Below are 19,473 nucleotides of genomic sequence, written 5' to 3'. Positions count from 1 at the left end.
GTATACCCAGTTTTATGTCAAAGAATATATTAGATGCAATGATGAATGACATATGAACCTTAAGGAATTTAAAAGTAGATCCATGTACTAATAATTTTATCAATGTAGAAAACCAGTCACACTTACACTCCCAATGTTTGTATATTTTAAGATAAAGCTAGGTTAATGTTATTAAGAAATGTTTAGTGTTTTCAGCTTTATTTCTACACACACAGCAATTTTTGTAATGCAGGAAAACTTATGCTGTATTTTGTTTTACATTACATAGGATGTTAGTGGTTGTTAATTGGAAAAAATGGTTAAATTAGAAGCTAGGAAAGGTCCCACCTTTGACAGGGTCACTTAATCTAGAGGGATTTGGGTTTCTTCTGTAGTACAATACTACATTTTTAAAGATCCTGTCCCAGCTCTAAAAGATTAAACCATCTCTCAGGGATTTTGCTTTAATGATCAGATAGTTGTACCTGTATAAATGGAAATTGCATATTTATTTGAACAAGTTTGGGTCAATTTTCTTTACATAGCCTCACTCTTATAGGGGAATGTTGAACTAAGTCAAAGAACCATAGTGTAAATTCATAACTATCTTAGAAGATCCAGAATCAGAATATAGAAAATATTATGCCAGGTATGATGATACATGTTATTCATCTATTCACTTACTGAGAAGGGTAAAGCAAGACCACAACTTTAAAGCCTGACTGGGCAACTTAGCAAGATCCTATCTCAAAAATTAAAAAAGGGCTGGGGAAGCTCAGTGGCAGAGCTGGGTTCAATCCTCAGTACAACAAAAAAGAAAAAAAAGTATCTTCTTTGGTGCCTCCCTTTTGATAATTTTTTTCTTTGACAAATATAATATTTGCTAAGACAAGCTTCTTTTTCTAGGAAAATATACTTTTTGCACACATTAAAACATTTTTGAGAGGGGAAACCATAGTAATTAACCTCCAGTTCAACAAGTGGAAGCTATTTAGAGTTTTCGAAAAGCCCTGATATACAGTCAGCATTTTTATAGAAAGCCATATAAAAACAGGTTAGGTAAGTTAAGTTAAAGGACCAGAAACATGAAATTAATTCATGTTTTAAAGCAAGAATTTGGCTTTAAAACTTGCAGTTCCAATGAGCACATAATGTCATCTTTTGAGCTGAGCATGGTGGTGGCCTGTAATCCCTTGGGAGGCTGAGGTAGGATGATTGCAAGTTCAAGGCCAGTAATTTAGCAAGGCTCTAAGCAACTTAGTGAGATCCTAACTCAAAAAATAAAAAGGGCTGGGGATGTGGCTCAGTGGTTAAGCACCCCTGGGTTGAATTCCCCATTACCTAATAAATTAATCATCTTTTGCCTGTATCGTTTTTTAAGTGTTTGATTACTACCCTGGACCAGAAGAGCTAATGAGATGGAGAGTTGCAGAAATTTATCCATAAACAAATAATCTTACCTCTTTGGGCCATTTCCTTGCCTGTAGGAAAAAAAAAAAAGTTGAGGACAAAATATTTTGTGTCACATATGCAGTATGGCTATTCACTGTAAAAGTATCCTCAGATGGTTTGTTTGACACATTCTACTTTCGTTTCTACTTTCGTTTTCTTACTAAGTGTAACAAAAAAGAAAAAACACAGAAAAAGCAGTAATTTTCAGAGTGTAGGTGTCTTAATGCTTGAATCTCTGCTGATTACTGAAGCGCCAATATTGACAAGACTTTGGCAGCCAGATCTTGAGTTTCTGATCTTTCTTTCTTTCTTCCCCACATCGATGACAATGAAGGAGGAAAGACAAATGGATCTGAGCCTCAGGACCTGGTTCTTTCATTTGGAGAACTGGACAGTTGATGGACGTGCTTCCTGGTTCTGGTTGAGAGCTGAAGCATTTGCCAGGCCCTCTGGTCAAGGCTCTGGGTCTTGGTTTTAATGTTCTCTATCCAAAGAGAACTGATGCTCAAAGGAACTCTTGCTGTTCCCTCAGTCCCTGTCTTGAAGTGTCAGTTTAAGAAAGGAAGAGCAGAAGGTAGAGGAATGCCTTACAAGAGTTAAAATGGAGGGCAAGAGGGCTAAAGTAGAAATAAAAATATTTATGGAACGCCTATCAATTTCTAATTACTGTTTAAAAACCTCACATTTTCAGTTTGAACTAAATAATCAGTGAAGTGTAAGTATTATTATCCACATTTTATAGCCTCAGAAAGGTTAACTAACTTGCTTAGAATCATGGAGATGTTTACTAAATGTACCCCCACAACATCCTGCTAAAACATAGCAAAAATATATTGACTGATTTCTTAAATGCATAGGAATTTTGCTTTTTCACATACCATTACATTAGGAATTTTGAATTTTTTTAAAGGTTGGCTTCTGTATTTAAAATTTTTTTTCAAGTTAGTGTAAAGCATGGTCATTTTTGAGGCTTTTTGTTTTGTTTGTTTTATCCTTATCATTAGCACTCAATCAAGTGTTCTTTTCATGAAATATATTTGTAGTAATAAGGCTTACTGAGATGTTTGGGATTTTTAGATTTTTGAATGAATGAATATAAATTGTTTTCCCCCCATATCTAATAACAACAGACTTGGTTTGCTAACAGTATCATAGTAAAAAAATTTTATAATTTGCCTGTACATCTGATCTGGACTTTAGAATATTTACTTCAGAGCAATGATTAATAAAATTGAAATCTTGTAGACTAGAGAAGAAAGGAAAATGGAAGCAATTTTGCAAGCTTTTGCCAGACTTGAAAAGAGAGAGAAAAGACGAGAACAAGCTTTGGAACGGATCAGCACAGCCAAAACTGAAGTTAAAACTGAATGTAAAGATGCACAGCTTGTCAGTGATGCTGAAGTTATTCAGGTATTATTCAGGTTTAGTTTTATGTTCCCATTTAAATTATTTCAAATAAAATTTCCATTTGGGCATGGTGGCACAGGCATAATCCCAGTGACTTGGGAGGCTGAGGCAGGAGGAGCTCAAGTTTAAGGTCAGCCTTAGCAATTTAGTGAGACCCTGTCTCAAAATAAAAAGGACAGGGAGTGTGGCTTAGTAGCAGAGTACCCCTGGGTATACAAACCAACAAATTTACATACACAATTGAGTTAAATCTGTAATAAATTTTTAATTGTGCAGTTTTTAGATCCGATGGGAAACTTAAGACTTGGAATTTAACACTATACTACTTCGTTTTTGAGTAATAACATTTTTAATTATGTGAATTTATTATGTGAATTCATAAATTTTGTCAAGTTAGCTTCTGAAGTAGAAGTATCTATAAACATAAAATTCCATTGTATTGTATTTTGAATTAGGAACAAGTAAAGGAAGAAACTGCTAACAAGCCAACCCCTGCCAAAGTGAATAGAACAAAACAGAGAAAAAGTTTTTCTCGAAGTAGGACTCACATTGGACAGCAGCGTCGCAGACACAGAACTGTCAGCATGTGTTCAGATATCCAGCCATCTTCTCCTGATATAGAAGTTACATCACAACAAAATGATATCGAAAATACTGTACTTGCCATAGAACCAGAAACTGAAACTGCAGTAGCAGAAATAATTACTGAAACTGAAGTCCCAGCACTTAATAAATGTCCTACAAAATACCCCAAAACAAAGAAGGTATGACTCTTAATGAATTTAAGAACTGTTTTCCAAGTGTCTTATGCTATTAAATGGTTATATTGGTGTTTAGAAACCAGTCTATAACTATCTCATAATGAACTGCACAAGAGGCAGCATTTTATGCAGATCTTTTTGAGTAAGAATGAAAAATGAAGTGTAAAATCAAATACTATGTTTGCATTATTGTAAAGATGATAAACTATATCAAGACTTTTATGTTGCCCTATGTACAAAATTTATCTCTCTCTAAGTAGTTTTAGATGTGTTACAGTATAGCCCTACCTGGTGCTGGGGACTGAATCCAGGGCTATTTGGTAAGCAAGCAGTCTACCACTGAACTACATCCCCAGTCCCTATCTTTTATGGTATTTTTTATAAATTCCATTGCTTAGATTACAAGAAATAAATGTGATGAAATTGTTGATTTCAATAGAATGTAGTAAGAATGTGAATGTAGTAAGAATTTAGTAAGAAAGTAGTTTTATATCAAATTATTAATAAAAATCTTTGGAAATGCACTGTCAGAGTTAACAAAGTAATTATTTGGAAACTAATCACTAAATTAAACCAACCTGGGCTTTTCAGCTAAAAATGTAACAGAACAGCTTTAATGAAGCTGCTGTTTTATCCCACTGAGATTAAAGGACAAAACACTGGTACCAAAGTGGTCATTTTTTAGGCTCTTTGGGGAGGGAATAGATCATAAATACATCCTCCTTTCACCAAATATTTTGAAACTTATTTAGAGTTTGCAGGCAGGCTGCTAAATGAAGAAAAGTTTATTCTATTGTGAACCAGGGATTATACTTCAATAACAGATGTTAATTTAATTGCCAGAGAGTCAAAGGTTTGAGATCAAAGTACAGGTGTTTCTGATTCAGAGTCAGTGCTTTCCTTATTGCACACCTACCTAAGGCAGTAAGCCAATCTTGTCTTTAATAGTGTTACTTTTGCCCACCTTGGAAGAACAAAAAATAATTTCAACTTATTTGTAATGAGAATAGGAAAAACAAAAAACCAACTCGGGATTTAAAACATGTGAAACTACCTTCTAGACTATAAATGACAAACCCTGCCTTTTAATTAGTAAATGACTAAATTGTTCTGGTCTAAGAGCAGAAGTTACTGTATCTCTCTGGTGTGAAATGTAAGCTTCTAAATCCTGTATGATTCTCTTCAAAAATCTGTCAAACAGTGCCAAATTATGACTCCCCATAAACACCTTCTTCAACTTAATACATAATTCTTTGCCACATAGCACTTTCTGAGAGCTTTATATATATGTTTCTTAAAAACTCATTTAGTCGTCACAAACTTTTGTAGAGCTAAGTTCTGTTATGACCCTTTTTTTTATAGACACATCTTGAAATGTGGAAAAGTTACATAACTTGCTCATAGTCACAGTATAAGTGGCAAAGACAGGATCATTTCCTAGCAGTCTGGTTCTAGGCTTCATGTTTTAGCACTATGTTCTGTTGTTTGTCCTACAAAGGGAGCTATATACACACTAAAAAAAAGAGGGATACTTCTAAAAGATAGGAGCTATGTACTAGGGATCGAACCCAGGGGCACATTACCACTGAGCCACATCCCCAGCCCTTTTTTCGGGGGCAGGGGGTACCCAGGATTGAACTCAGGGGCACTAAGCTACATCCCCAGCCTTTGGGATTATAGGCGCACCTGGTATCCCCAGCCCTTTTTAAGACATGTTCCCACTAAGTTGCTTAGGGCCATGCTAAACTGCTGCGGTTGGCCTTGAACTTGTGGTCCTCTGGTCTTAGCCTTCTGAGTTGCTGATACTGTAGGTATATCCCAATGACAGATTTTTTTTTTAAAATGTGCATATTTCTGTATGTTTATATAATTGTATGTGTAAATGTATATATGCACATACATGCCTTTTCTATAATCTACATTTGTAATATGAAATTCAAAGGATTTTATTTGATAACCAGATAAACATGAATACCCAGAAAGCAAAAAAAGAAATTACCAAGAATTAAGAAAAGGACTAGGTAAGCCAGGGGTAGTAACACACACATATAATCCCAGCTACTCAGGAGACTGAGGCAGGAGGATTCAAAGTTTGGAGGCCAGCCTGGCAACTTAGACCCTGTCTCAAAATAAAAAGGGCTGAAGATGTAGCTCAGCACTAAGTGCCCCTGGATTCAACCCCAGTTAATCTCTTGGTACTACTAAGAGTTTTGTTTTTGAGTACATAAACTGACCTCATCTCTAGGAGACTGTGAGGAGTGCCTTGGGTAGAAAAGTGCTACTTAACATTTTAAGCATATAATAAAGGCAGCAACAAACCTAAACTTAGTGTTGGTGGTACTGATGTCTCCTAAATTTTACAGTATTAAAAAACAGTGTTACAGGTAGCTCAGTGGTAGAACATACAGATAGGTGCCCTGCGTTCAATCTCCAGCACCACACAAAAAAATTGTGTAAAACATTTCAAGAATAAAATGAAATGTAGAATGATATACTGATTTTTGGTCATTGCATGTATATATCAGTTTCTACTTTGCCTTAGAATATTCTATGGGAGAATCTGTGCAATTAAATATATAGTGACCCCAATTTTCCTTTTCTCTAGCACTTGGTCAATGAATGGTTAAGTGAGAAGAATGAGAAGACAGGAAAGCCTTCAGACAGCCTTTCAGAAAGGCCTCTGCGTATAACTACAGATCCAGAAGTGTTAGCTACACAGCTCAATTCTTTACCAGGCCTCACTTATAGTCCCCATGTATACTCTACTCCTAAGCATTATATTAGATTTACTTCACCATTCCTTTCAGAAAAAAGGAGAAGGAAAGAACCTACTGAAAACATTTCTGGCTCATGCAAAAAGGTAAACTTTTCTTTCAATATAAAAATCTAGAATGAGCCAAATGTTATTCTCATTCCTTGCTACCATTCCTGGTAGTGAAATGATTTTGGAATTGGCTCTGCATTTATAGGCTATATGAACAGGTATGAATCCTATTCATTTATTTCTCCATCTCTCCATTTTACTCTCCATTTTATTCAGCGATGGTTGAAACAAGCTCTAGAAGAAGAAAATTCAGCAATTTTACACAGATTTAATTCACCCTTTCAAGAAAGATCCGGAAGTCCTACAGTCAATGGTGAAAATAAAAGTCCACTACTATTAAATGATAGCTGTTCCCTTCCAGGTAGAATTTCTTTTTAGCATTGTTTTAACATGAGAAATGTGTCAGGAAATACACCTTTCTAACAGGCATGGTCTCTTTACTGTTGTGTACTTTAGCAGAGAAACACATTCTGCTAAACTTTCTCATTTCTATTCTCCTAGCCTTTTAGAGGAAGATAGATACAAAAACCTTGCTATGTAATATGATGTATGTTTGGGTTTACGGTTGAATTTCTAATGGTTTCGTGGCTGATTCAAAAGGACTCTTAGAAAAACCTATCAGTACTTACATGATTTCTTTGAAACTTCTAGTCCTATAAGCATTCAGCAGGATAATGCGTGCTAATAGTGAAATTCACTTATTTGGGTGTGGGGAATATTTCATATTTTTTTTTTTAATGTTTAGTATTGTGGTGAAAGTCATCATACTAATTATTGATGAGATTTTATCTTTCCCAGAATGTAATACATTATATATTACAGACTTATAGTAATTCTAACAGATTATTATCTCACCAACAGATTTAACTACACCACTAAAAAAACGAAGACTTTATCAGTTGCTAAATTCTGTTTACTCAGAAACCTCCACACCTACTCCTTCACCATATGCTACACCAACTCATACGGATATTACTCCTATGGACCCATCATTTGCCACTCCTCCACGGATAAAATCAGATGATGAAACTTGTAGAAATGGTTATAAACCTATATATTCACCAGTTACTCCAGTAACTCCTGGTACACCAGGAAATACCATGCACTTTGAGGTGAGAAATTTCAATGAAAAAAAATTTTCAACTCTTGGTTTTTGAGTTTCATTATGAACTTGCCCCACACTCCCTCTAACAGTTAGTGTGCTGAGAATATAAAATAAAATTTGGGAACATATATTCATATGAATTTAAACATTTTTATTCAATGTTTAACTTTCCTCTTAATATATACAGTAGACTAAATGTATCAAATTGACCTGAAAGCAAATATCTTGAGGAATGGAAATAAAATAATAAAGTCTAAAACCAAAATGTTTCTAATTTTAAGTTTTCATTTATAAAAACATCATATATTTAGTTCATGTATTTTAATTTTCAATTCCCATTATTCCTTTTATATAGAATATTTCTTCCCCAGAAAGTTCTCCAGAAATAAAGAGACGCACTTACAGCCAAGAGGTGAGCTGTTATTAAAAAAAAAAAAAAAAAGTTGCTGATTGTTTGGGTAATATCATTGTTTTGCCTAAATTACTGGTAGATCTTGAAGTAAACAGTCTCAATATCATTATATGACTTTCTTTTTTTTTTTTTTTTAAATTCTGTAAACAGGGATATGAGAGAGCTTCAACCATCTTAACTTTGGGGCCTTTTAGAAATTCCAGTTTAACTGAGTTGGGTCTGCAAGAAATAAAGACCATTGGTTATACCAGCCCTAGGAGTAGGACTGAAGTCAACAGGCAGTGCCCTGGAGAAAAGGAACTTGTGTCAGACCTTCAACTGGGACTGGATGCAGTTGAGTCAAGCGCTTTACATAAAACAATGGAAACACCTGCACATGACAGGACTGAACCTAACAGCCAACCGGATTCGACTCACTCTGGACGGGGCACAATATATTCTTCCTGGGTAAAGAGTCCTGACAGAACAGGAGTTAACTTCTCAGTGAACTCCAACCTGAGGGACTTGACACCCTCACACCAATTGGAGGTTGGAGGAGGCTTCCGAATAAGTGAGTCAAAGTGCCTGATGCAGGATGATACTAGAGGCATGTTTATGGAAACAGCTCTGTTTTGTACTTCCGAAGATGGGCTTGTCTCTGGTTTTGGAAGGACCGTTAATGACAATTTGATCGACGGGAGTTGCACACCCCAGAATCCACCACAAAAGAAAAAGGTTACAAATTTAATGATTTATAGTCCTTTCATAGTGTTTCTTAGTATTAATATTGAGGGTAATTGATAGATGTATTATGTAAGGCATTCCTAATTCAGTTATTTGAGTTATGTGTACATTTTTCCCCAGATTATCTGTACATTTTAAAACACTTTGTAAATATTCACTTGATCAGAAAATGTTTACAGAAAAGTGAAAAATTCTAGTGCTATGAATTGTCCTTGTATGGGTTTGAGAGAAACGTCAATATATGAGTAACTTAGAAGTAACCCCCCTCATTCAAAAGAGATGAATAATTTTATTCTTTTTAACCTTATATTAACCAAGCATCCTTATAATTGAATATATGGTTCCTTTCAGCATCCCATGATACCAATACTATTTACACCATGGACATAAGTATTTTGTAAAGTGTGATACTAATAATATTATACTGTGATACCTAAGTTCCATGATTTACCACCATTATTTCATTGGCAGACATGTTGAGACAATTTAGAATGCCTTATTTCAGAGGAATGGGAGAAACTACATACAGCACTTATTTTAATAGGATTATTGCTTTACAAGTCAAAGAATTTTAGTGATGTGTGCTTTTAATTTTTATAACAGAGTCCAGTTGGCAACTTTGTGGGAAGCAATGTAGTATAGTGGAAAGAGCACGGGCTTTCAAGTAAGACCTAGGTTCGAATCCCGGCTCCAACACTCACCAGCTGTGTGACCTTGAGTGAGTGAGTTACTCAATTTCCTCATCTGTAAAATGGGGATGATAATATACCTATTTCATAGGATTGTTGTGAGGATTAAATGAGATAATGTATATGAATCATCTAAGTACAATGCCTAATACATAGTGGGCATTTGATAGTTAATTATTTCTTGAGAATCAAATTATTTTATGTAATTTTCTTAATATAAATAAAAGAATTTTCTTTAGAAAAAAGAATGAATTGATTCTGATATGAAAGACAAGAATAAAAGATCTGCCTTTTCTTTCTTGCTTAAGGTTTCTCTATTAGAATACCGTAAGAGACAACGTGAAGCTAGGAAAAGTGGCTCTAAGACAGAAAACTTTCCTCTGGTTAGTATATCACTTCATGCAAGTGGAAACCTGAGCAACAATAGTGATGGGTGTGTCCAAAGTAATGAAACCGGAGAACAGGCAGAAAACACAGCTAGCCTGCCTTTACCAACACCAGCTGCAGTTTATAATGCTACTTCTGAGGAAACCAGCAATAACTGTCCTGCTAAAGAAGCTGTCAGTGAGAAGAATGAACCTGAAGTTCAGTGGTAAGCCTGTTTTGAAATATGCTACTCTGGCAAGAGTCCTGCTGTGGTTCTCCCAAGGCTAAGTGGATGGTGACTTGAAACATCTTTGCTGATAGTGTTTTAAACTAGCTGTTTGTTTATTTGCCCGAGTTGTTAAAGGTGTATTGTAATCATTCCTTTATTTATCCACATTTTTCACATTTTTCATTCAAATTTTCCTCTTGAAAGAATTTTTGTCACAGTCAACATCATGACATTTCTTTAAAACCCCTACCATTACCTTGAAAGAAAAGCAGGTTTAGAGTTTTCTTTGGTAGGAGTGTTAGCACCAGCTGTTTTAAGGTGAGGTCTTGGCAAAGTGGCCAAGAGGACACAGTTACTCTGCTTCTTGTTCCTTTCCAAATCCTGAAAGTGTGTAAGGCGGTTTGTGTGTGTGTGTGTGTGTGTTTTTAAGTTGAAGCATATTTTGGTACCTTTGGTAACCTAAAGTGACTTTCTGGATATTCCTACATTAAAGTTTCCCCCTTCTTCTTTTCACCAACAAATTGGTGGAGGCAAAAAGAATTAAGTCTTAGTTATTCAAATAAGTCTCAGTTTTGGGAGCAATTAGCAAAATAAGAGAAGATTAGCTATTTTCAAAGCTTTAACACCAAAGTATTTTCCCAATAGAGCAAAATCCTTGAACTGAGAGGACATGTGGACCTTCAAGGGACAAAGAATAATCTAGCTGGCAGTAGCTTCTTTGAATTAAGGATGAACTAATTTTATTTTAAAGGACTGCCTCCACTTCAGTGGAACAAGTGAGAGAAAGGAGTTACCAGAGAGCTTTACTTCTTAGTGATCACCGAAAAGATAAAGACAGTGGTAAGTAAGCTTGTTCTTTCACCAAAAAGTGGAGACAGCTGATCACCCTGCACCCTTGTTCTTTGTAAGCTCTAATATTCTCTTTGGTTACTGCTCTGCTTCATCTCTAGGGGGAGAATCACCTTGTGTCTCATGTTCACCGAGTCATGTTCAGTCTTCACCTTCATCTCATTCAAATCACATTTCCCAGTTGCAAGCTAAAGGCCTAGCCCCTTCTTTCAGTGAACTCATGGAAGGTCAGTAAGCAGATGACCTATCATGGCTATATTGTTTTAAACACCTTTTTGAATCAGAAAAAAAGTTGCTTTGAGTAATAGAAGGTACATCGTTTTGTGGTGTCAATAAAAGGCAGTATTTATCATGTAATGTTACATTTACCATAGTTTCTTCTGTTTTACAGACCCTGACTCTGAAAATCCAGAACCCACACCTACAAATGAATGTCCATCCCCAGATACTTCTCAAAACACTTGTAAAAGCCCTTCAAAAATGAGCAAGGTAATAATAAAGACTTTGAACATGGCCATTCAGAAAAGTTGATGGTAATATGCAGGCAATTTTTTTTTCTACAGCAGTATCAGTTTATGATTTCTGGATTCTTCCTTCTGAACGTACTCAGTTGTGTTTAATATTTTATTTGGTCTGTCACTGAGACTGACAGACAATTTGGATCAAACACTCAAGTTTTCTAGGCAAACTTTTAAAACTTACGTTTTTTTAAAAAAGTTCACCTCTGTTCTAGTGGTATCTAGGAAACTCATAACTTCATGAAATACATACCTAGTCAATTCTCTAAAAACAAAAGGTCAGGTGAAAATTCATGTAGAGGAATGATAATCTGATGTGTCAGGTAAATCACTGGGAAAGAAGATATGGAATCTTAAGATTGGTTTTCGTATTTTAACAACAAAAAGATCTTTTGGATTATTTACGTGTGAACAGTTTACAAGGAAAATGAAAAGGTATTAAAAATCAAAATGGTCCAAGAAAGCAAGTTTATTTACCCAAACCAATTTATGCCCTGGATAGAGTATTCAGTTATGGAACTTAATCCTGAAGAGTGTTGGTTAAAGTAAGACTCCAAAATGGGTCTTTCTCCTTACAGAAAAATGCAGACTAATTTCCTCAACTTGTCTTCAGTAAAATTCACTGTACACTCACCGGAATTTGTTGAAACTACTCACAGAAACTGGCCTTGCAACATCTCAAGCCTCATTTGTTGACTTCTCAACCCTACATTTCCTTCCCCCTTTTAAAATTTAACATATTAAACCAACAAGAATAAAACTCAAGGTTCATAAAATGTTTCTTAAGTTTATATAATATATCAAGTTTATTTGTTTTCTCTTCATAGCCTGGTTCACCGGGACCTGTAATTCCTGCTCAACCACATGGGAAAATACTCACAAAACCAGATCCCCATTGGGAGACAACAGTTATTGTATCAGAAGCTGAGAACAGTGTTCACCTAAAAACAGAGCTCCAACAAAAACAGCTATCAAATAACACCCAAGCACTTTCAAAGAACCATCCTCCTCAGCCACATGTTCGCAGTTCATCTGAGCAACTTTCACAAAAGCTGCCTTCTGCACCAACGAAGTTGCACTGTCCTCCATCACCCCACATAGAAAACCCTCCTAAGCCATCTACGCCTCACACACCTGTACAGCATGGTTATCTCTCACCAAAGCCTCCTGCACAGCAGTTAGGATCTCCCTACAGGCCTCATCATTCACAGTCACCTCAAGTTGGAACCCCTCAGCGAGAGCCTCAGAGAAATTTTTATCCAGCAGCACAGAACCTTCAAGCCAATACTCAGCAGGCAACTTCTGGAGCATTATTTACACAGACACCCTCAGGACAATCTTCAGCAACATACAGTCAGTTTAACCAACAAAGTGTGAACAGCACGGCACCACCACCCCCACCCCCTCCGCCTCCTTCTTCGTCTTATTATCAAAACCAGCAGCCCCCTGCAAACTTTCAGAATTATAATCAGCTCAAAGGTAGTCTTGCCCAACAAACTGTGTTTACATCAGGACCAAATCAAGCACTTCCTGGCACCACAAGCCAGCAATCAGTTCCAGGACACCATGTTACTCCCGGGCATTTTTTGTCCTCTCAGAACCCCACCATTCACCATCAAACTTCTGCTGCTGTCGTCCCACCCCCTCCTCCTCCACCACCTGCTCCAGGACCACACCTTGTACAACAGCCGAATTCCCATCAGCAACACTCTGTAGCACATGTAGTAGGGGCAGTTCATGCTGTCACCCCTGGGTCACATATGCATTCTCAAACTGCTGGACACCATTTACCACCACCCCCTCCACCCCCTGGTCCTGCCCCTCATCACCATCCACCACCCCATCCTTCCACAGGACTCCAAGGTCTACAAGCACAACACCAGCATGTTGTAAATTCAGCACCCCCGCCTCCTCCTCCCCCTCCTCCGTCCAGTGTTTTGGCTTCTGGGCATCATACGACATCAGGCCAAGCTTTACACCACCCACCTCATCAAGGACCTCCACTTTTTCCTTCAAGTGCTCATCCAGCTGTACCACCGTATCCCTCACAAGCTACACATCATACCACTTTGGGACCGGGACCCCAACACCAGCCTTCTGGAACAGGGCCACATTGTCCATTACCTGTTGCAGGTCCTCATCTCCAGCCCCAAGGACCAAACAGTATTCCAACACCTACTGCTTCAGGGTTCTGTCCTCATCCTGGCTCTGTGGCCCTGCCACATGGGGTGCAAGGACCTCAGCAGGCATCGCCAGTGCCTGGACAGATTCCAATTCACAGAGCACAGGTGCCACCAACGTTTCAGAACAATTACCATGGTTCAGGGTGGCATTAAAATGGACTCCAAAAACATTTTTTAAAATGTTCTGTAAGATAAACTGTATATTTCATATGTACCTATTGAGGTACTTTTTAAAGCTTGTACATGAAACTTTGTATAAAAAAAAAAAAACAAAAACAAAAACCAGTGCTCTTTCATTGTATTTTTCCCATTTTTGCTTTTTAAAATTCCTTAAAAAAAAAAAAAAAATGTGCTAAGCCAGTATTAGGTATCTTTATTTTATAAGTGAACATTCCAGCTGTTTTCTGGCAATAGATTTGATGCTACATGATCTTTAAATTTTATTGTTGCAGTTAAATTCATTTAGTGAATGTTTTCTATATTATTTTCTACATATGCATTAAGTACACAGCTAAGTAATGGCACTATGAAGATTTTTTTTTTTTTTTGTCAGCAGTTCTGTGAGTGCAACTTAGGTATAAAATGCAATACAGATTTTTATAGTTTGGTGTGGACATGGCTCATTTTGTTTTATCAGTTATTTGCAAGCAAAATGTAATTTAATGTATAGATGATTTCTAATGTCTCCTGACAAACTGTAAATACTGCATTTCTTTTGCGTATATAATTGCTTACAGCTTTTTTCATTTGATATATAGCATTGTACATATGACAAGTCTTTTGCAAAACTGTGTGATCTTTGTGAAAGTAGTACAGTATATGACCTTTCATTTCTTTTTTATTTTAAATATACTGTCACATTGAAGCACTGGTTGGGCATTTTAATTCATGTTAATAAATCACAATTATGTCAGTTTTACCAAATTGTCCTGTACAACTTCTAAGATGGGGGTCTGCTTGACTGTTTTTATGAAAGTTACAGTTTTCAAATATAATTTGTAAAGAAACTTAAATTTTCTTTAGTGACTACTACCTCAGGAGGAGAGCTAGAGGGAGTAGAGGTTGTTCCCATCATGGTTTCTACTTGCCATTTTTGCAGCAGCAAGAATCACAGGAAATTAAATAGTCCATGCTGTGTAAATCTACTTAAGTATGTGACATCACAATAAATCCAGACCACTACCACATTACACACGATAGAGTTACAGACTGCAATTTACAAATTATTTTTTTAAAAAATTGGTCTGCCTAAAAAACAGCAATATCTAATTTGCACATTTTAGAACATGACTGAAATATTGATAAGTGAAACAGGTGTCTTTAAATTTGGCTTGGGTATACAAAATTAAAGGGAAATGGCATTATTTAAGAAAAATAAATGGCCTCTCAAGTGACTTTTTTATTGCCTAAATATAAAATGCTGGTTCAATTTTGAAAATAAAAATTCCCAGCCTTTGCCTTCTACCTACCTCTTAGGTATATGCCGTCTACCTACCTCTTAGGTATACACTAATTAAGTATATACAATAGCAATGACACTGTTTTTATCAACATATTTTTCAGCATCCAAATACTTTGACATAATTTGGGCACTGTATACTATATATATTTTGTGCATTAGGAGAAAAAAAGTAAATAGACTTAAAAATGAATGAGATTTGGTAGTAATTTAAGTCATGTTTTATGATTTTAATTTCCATTTCCTTTTGAAAATTAGCTGACGATGGTGCATCAATACAGCTTATCTAGAGTTCCATCCTAATAAGCTTTAAGAACAAAGGTCAACTTTGCCATCATTGATCTTCAAACAAAATGCTGCTTATGTTAATGACTAAAAAAACATTTGAGAAGAAATGAGTTTACATCATCTGTCCCTCTTGATAGTTTCAAACACAGCAAAGTTAACTGGCATGTGAAATATCAATATCCATCTCTTTAGAAGGCCCCCACCTAAAACATTTTTAATTCCTACTTTGGCCTACTACAAAACTAATATATACATAAGCTTCTGTGTAAAATAAATTCTTTGACTCTTTGATGGACACACACATTCTTCAAACATTGTCTTCTACCAAACTTTCATTTTAAAAAAGAGAAAAAATATGAAATTTTAGGAAATAATCTACAGAAATAAAGTTTCTCTATGCCCATGGAAAGTTCCCATACTTTATCCCATTAATAAGTTATGTATGGTCCAAGTACAGGAAGAAGCAAGTAGTACATCAGTTTTCACCTAAAAGTATATGCCCCTTTAAAGTTCTTAATATCCATTTGTTCTTGGCCCTTGAGCAGTACTGTTGGCCAATGTGCAGACAGCCAGGTTCTGAACTGGCTATAATCACCTATGTGATCCACTGCTTGCAACTTTCCATGAAGACTTCACATGGACCACAGGAAAAAAAAGATAGGATATTCAATGAAGTTCACTAAGCAGGCTACAATATTTAGCACAACTAGTGGTTCTCCTTTGCCTTGTATGCATTCTTTATCAACAAGCCACCAAGAATCTGTTAAAACCATATAGTTCCTAATACAAATGTAATTCCTTCTAGAACAACTGTTTCTACATAGAAAACAAGTTAGTATTTAGGCTATTTTATCATAAGGATACCACCTTAAAATTAGTTTCCTTCCTAACATGAACTAAAATGGCATTAGACAAATTTCATTCAAGTATACTCTAACCTTCTTGAAAATTCTTACCCAGAGGACACACATGTACTCTATGGCTCCTATAAAAATGTTTCCAGTGCAATTCGTGCATAATAGCATCACTGGTCATAGAATCTACATGGAAACCTATAGCCTCACTAGAAAAACTTAGCATGAAGATCTCGTCAATGAATGGTTCATTCTACCTCACAGCAACCTAAGATATAATGCCAGTTCCTAAGAGGATTGTGTCTCTTGTTCCCTCAGAATGAATGCTGTTAAGGAAAATTTGAGAAGTTTAAAATGCAGTTAGTATGGTTTTGATGAAACATGGATAAAAAAGATGACAAGTTGAAGGTAATGAATCTATACTCTTATCATCTTTCCTAAATACTTTCTGCCCTCAAAAAATAAATGATTTCCTTATAGTAAGCTTTAATGCATGTTCTACAACTACATATGCTGCAGCAGGAATGTTGGTATTCTTTTTAGTTTGGAAGACACTGAAAGCAAATGTTTGTTGATCCTGTCACTTCAAATATAGGGCAATGACCAAGGCAATGTCTGGAAAAAAACCAAACACTTTAATTTTTAAGACAACTGCAAGCACCTCAAACAATGGATTATTGTTACAACACTTGTTAGCTTTTCACAATCTAGTTATTGCAAAGGCATATGAATAAATGTTAATGGACAAAGTCAAGAAAAAAGAGGCACCTTAATGAATGTAAAATTTAAAATAAAAGACATTCATTTCACTGACATCTAAAAGAGGCTAAATATACCTCTATATATTAACATTCTAAAATTGTATTGCCTACTAATGGATTTTGTGTCCTGAATTCTACAATTAATTTTAAGGAAATGCATAAACAAAAACTGTGTGCAACCTGCAAAGGGAAAATCATTTTCTCATTCATGGAAAGACAAAGAAAAAGCTAGTATAAGCTGTTGTAGCCGCACATAAAGCTGCCTATGGAATGAACGTGATCATTGTTACCTTTGAGCTGTGAAAAGTATTCTTCCCACCGCACTGCAAACTGTATATACCATACCTTGTGTTTAGACAAACACGATCATGCTTTTCCAAAAAATATATATATTTTTTCATTCCACACACTGAACATGTTTCTCTTGTCTAATTTCATGTATTTAACTTACAGTGTTTGGAAGAGGCAACACAACGTGGTACCAGGCTATCACATTTTCAAAGAGAAATCGCTTTTTTTCTTTGAAAGTACTTTAAAAAATATGCAAAAATACAAATGGAACTGCCCAATTATAAGGTATATTTTAGAATGAGAAGCATGTCTTTTCTTCTTTTAAAGTGCCATATAGGGAATGACATCTTGTTACCCAGAGCCATTTTATTTAAAAATCTAATGTAAATGGACTGTTATGGAATGAAAAATTTGCACAACTCCTTGAAGCAGTGAGTCTGCTACATGCAACTTGGGCTACAAAGAACTAAGGACTTGGTAGCTTTTCTGAAAAATTGAGTCCCCATCCCATACTTAATGGAAAGTAACATTTACAAGGGTGCATTTACATACACTATAATACAGGAATGATGTCCCTTTGCCAGAAGATAAAATTGTACATTTCCTTGCTATTTCTTGGTTCCAACTTGATAATTTCTTAAGATTGTAAATTATATAGTACTCAGCTAAAATATTTCTTCATAAATAGTTACAAAACCTGCCAAAACACAAAGGGGAAAGTATTTTTCGTTCAAAAAAATGACATTTGAATGTCACACAACACGAGAAACAATGCTTAGAGACATGTTATTGTTTCCAGAAGAAAATGGTCAGTAAACTACTTAGCTGAAGACAAAGACTACCCTTTCCTAGGATCACAGTGCACAAAAAGCAAAATGTCAAACAACAGTACCTCAAAGCAAAATAAAGGTCTGAGGATGAAGCCAGCTCACTTGTAATCCTGTTAAAGAATGAGAGTCACCGTTTAGGTCCAATGTACTGGAAAACATTTGCTAGCTCAGAATGCTATATTTGTAGAATTTGCTAAGAATTCAACCAAGGATGTCGAAGGCATTCGCCAGCTGAGGCTCGTTTTTCAGGAACCATTTCTAACATCGGGATCAGGAAATCTGTAAACTGTGCAGCATCTTCATGGGGCCAGCCATACTTTTCTACAAGTACATCAAAGAGGCTCCAGGGCTTCAGCTTGGTGATGTGCCGCAGTTCTCCTGCAGGGAGGAAGAAGGAGAAAAACCACACCAATATCAAGAAAGCTCCAAATTTGCATTTCCCATAGTTGGTTCATCCGGGTTCTTTTCATTGAAGCAGACAACCTACCTGCTCCACACTTTATGGCAACAACAAGGAACGCTAGGTTTCCCACCCTAAGCAATCATCACTGTGACCATGTCATATTCCAAATAAGTCTGGTGGATGTAAATAAGGATTAATTAATAGTTCATTCACCTCAGTTCTAGGTTAAATAGGTACACTGATAATGCTCAGAATGTTTTCATTTCCAAAGGCTGACAAAGCCACTTTCCTCCAAGTTGGGATCTTTGGCAATTTGCAAGCTTGCCTAGAAAAAGCTGTAGATGTACACCATTTGAAGTCCTTGCACAATTATCTCTTCACGTTATCATGCAAAGAAAAAGGAGTCTTTTCTTGTAGAGTAGCACAAAGAGAACTTTTTGTGATGGTAAAGATGTACTTTTTATCTGTGCTATCCAATTTTAAAGCCCCTGGCCACATGTGGCTAATAGACATATGAAATGTGACTAGTGCAATGAAGAAATAACATTTTAATTCGTCTAAATTTGACCAGCCACGCACAGCTAGTGGCTATTGGAATGGGCAACACAGCTTTAGAGACTAAACCAAACAGTTCATTTGTTATAAAATCTGAGTCCAAGGACATCTCTTCATAAACTTTAACCTATAATGGTCAAAATGTGCTAGCAGTAATAGAAAAAGTGCTACTCAAAAAAGCTGGGTTGCAAGTGACTCTGACTGATCTAACAGATGACTAACAAGCTAGTAAATGGTCTTTTTCGTAATAGAAAAAAAAAAGTTATTTTAAAATCAAACTGCCAAAAGGTCAGGGTAAATTGCATTATGAATAACTCATTTTCTTTGTTCAAAATTTTCACAGGACACCCCACCCCTGCCCATATAGAGGCCTCCTGGGTGCCCCTCAGAGTGGGCCCCTGAGCAGCTCCTGCAGACAGAGGAAGTACCGCACCATGCCGTGCCCACGCCTCAGAGCCAGCCACAGGGCCTGCAGCCACACAGCCAGGTCTCAGTGGGGCAGACAGAGGGATTCAAGCACCCAGCACCTCAGGCA

General features: G+C 36.3%; 2 protein-coding genes across 11 annotated transcripts in view; one reads left to right on the top strand and one right to left on the bottom strand.

Annotated features, from left to right (window-relative positions):
• Nucleotides 1–14,845, top strand: part of Kmt2e (lysine methyltransferase 2E (inactive)) — a 93,665-nt gene extending 78,820 nt beyond the window's left edge. For 2 of the 6 annotated variants that reach the window (XM_076834773.2, XM_076834766.2), the window contains 12 exons: nt 2,677–2,841; nt 3,294–3,602; nt 6,205–6,459; nt 6,640–6,784; nt 7,285–7,535; nt 7,884–7,940; nt 8,091–8,654; nt 9,661–9,944; nt 10,699–10,787; nt 10,898–11,023; nt 11,188–11,285; nt 12,142–14,845. In XM_076834773.2, the coding sequence (XP_076690888.1) occupies nt 2,677–2,841; nt 3,294–3,602; nt 6,205–6,459; nt 6,640–6,784; nt 7,285–7,535; nt 7,884–7,940; nt 8,091–8,654; nt 9,661–9,944; nt 10,699–10,787; nt 10,898–11,023; nt 11,188–11,285; nt 12,142–13,650 (3,852 nt within the window). In that variant the 3' untranslated portion in view covers nt 13,651–14,845. The remainder of the gene's footprint in view (nt 1–2,676; nt 2,842–3,293; nt 3,603–6,204; nt 6,460–6,639; nt 6,785–7,284; nt 7,536–7,883; nt 7,941–8,090; nt 8,655–9,660; nt 9,945–10,698; nt 10,788–10,897; nt 11,024–11,187; nt 11,286–12,141) is intronic. The other 4 variants (XM_076834798.2, XM_076834779.2, XM_076834788.2 and 1 more) reach the window with 4 other exon arrangements.
• A 326-nt stretch (nt 14,846–15,171) lies between these two features.
• Srpk2 (SRSF protein kinase 2) overlaps nt 15,172–19,473 on the bottom strand; it is a 243,188-nt gene continuing 238,886 nt past the window's right edge. For all 5 annotated transcript variants that reach the window (XM_076834856.2, XM_076834818.2, XM_076834828.2 and 2 more), the window contains one exon: nt 15,172–18,358. In XM_076834856.2, the coding sequence (XP_076690971.1) occupies nt 18,174–18,358 (185 nt within the window). In that variant the 3' untranslated portion in view covers nt 15,172–18,173. The remainder of the gene's footprint in view (nt 18,359–19,473) is intronic.

This window comes from Callospermophilus lateralis, chromosome 1 (genome assembly GCF_048772815.1).
Source record: "Callospermophilus lateralis isolate mCalLat2 chromosome 1, mCalLat2.hap1, whole genome shotgun sequence".
Lineage (NCBI taxonomy): Eukaryota > Metazoa > Chordata > Mammalia > Rodentia > Sciuridae > Callospermophilus > Callospermophilus lateralis.
The sequence above is the reverse complement of the archived record's forward strand: the minus strand, read 5'-3'. Positions and strand labels throughout refer to the sequence as shown.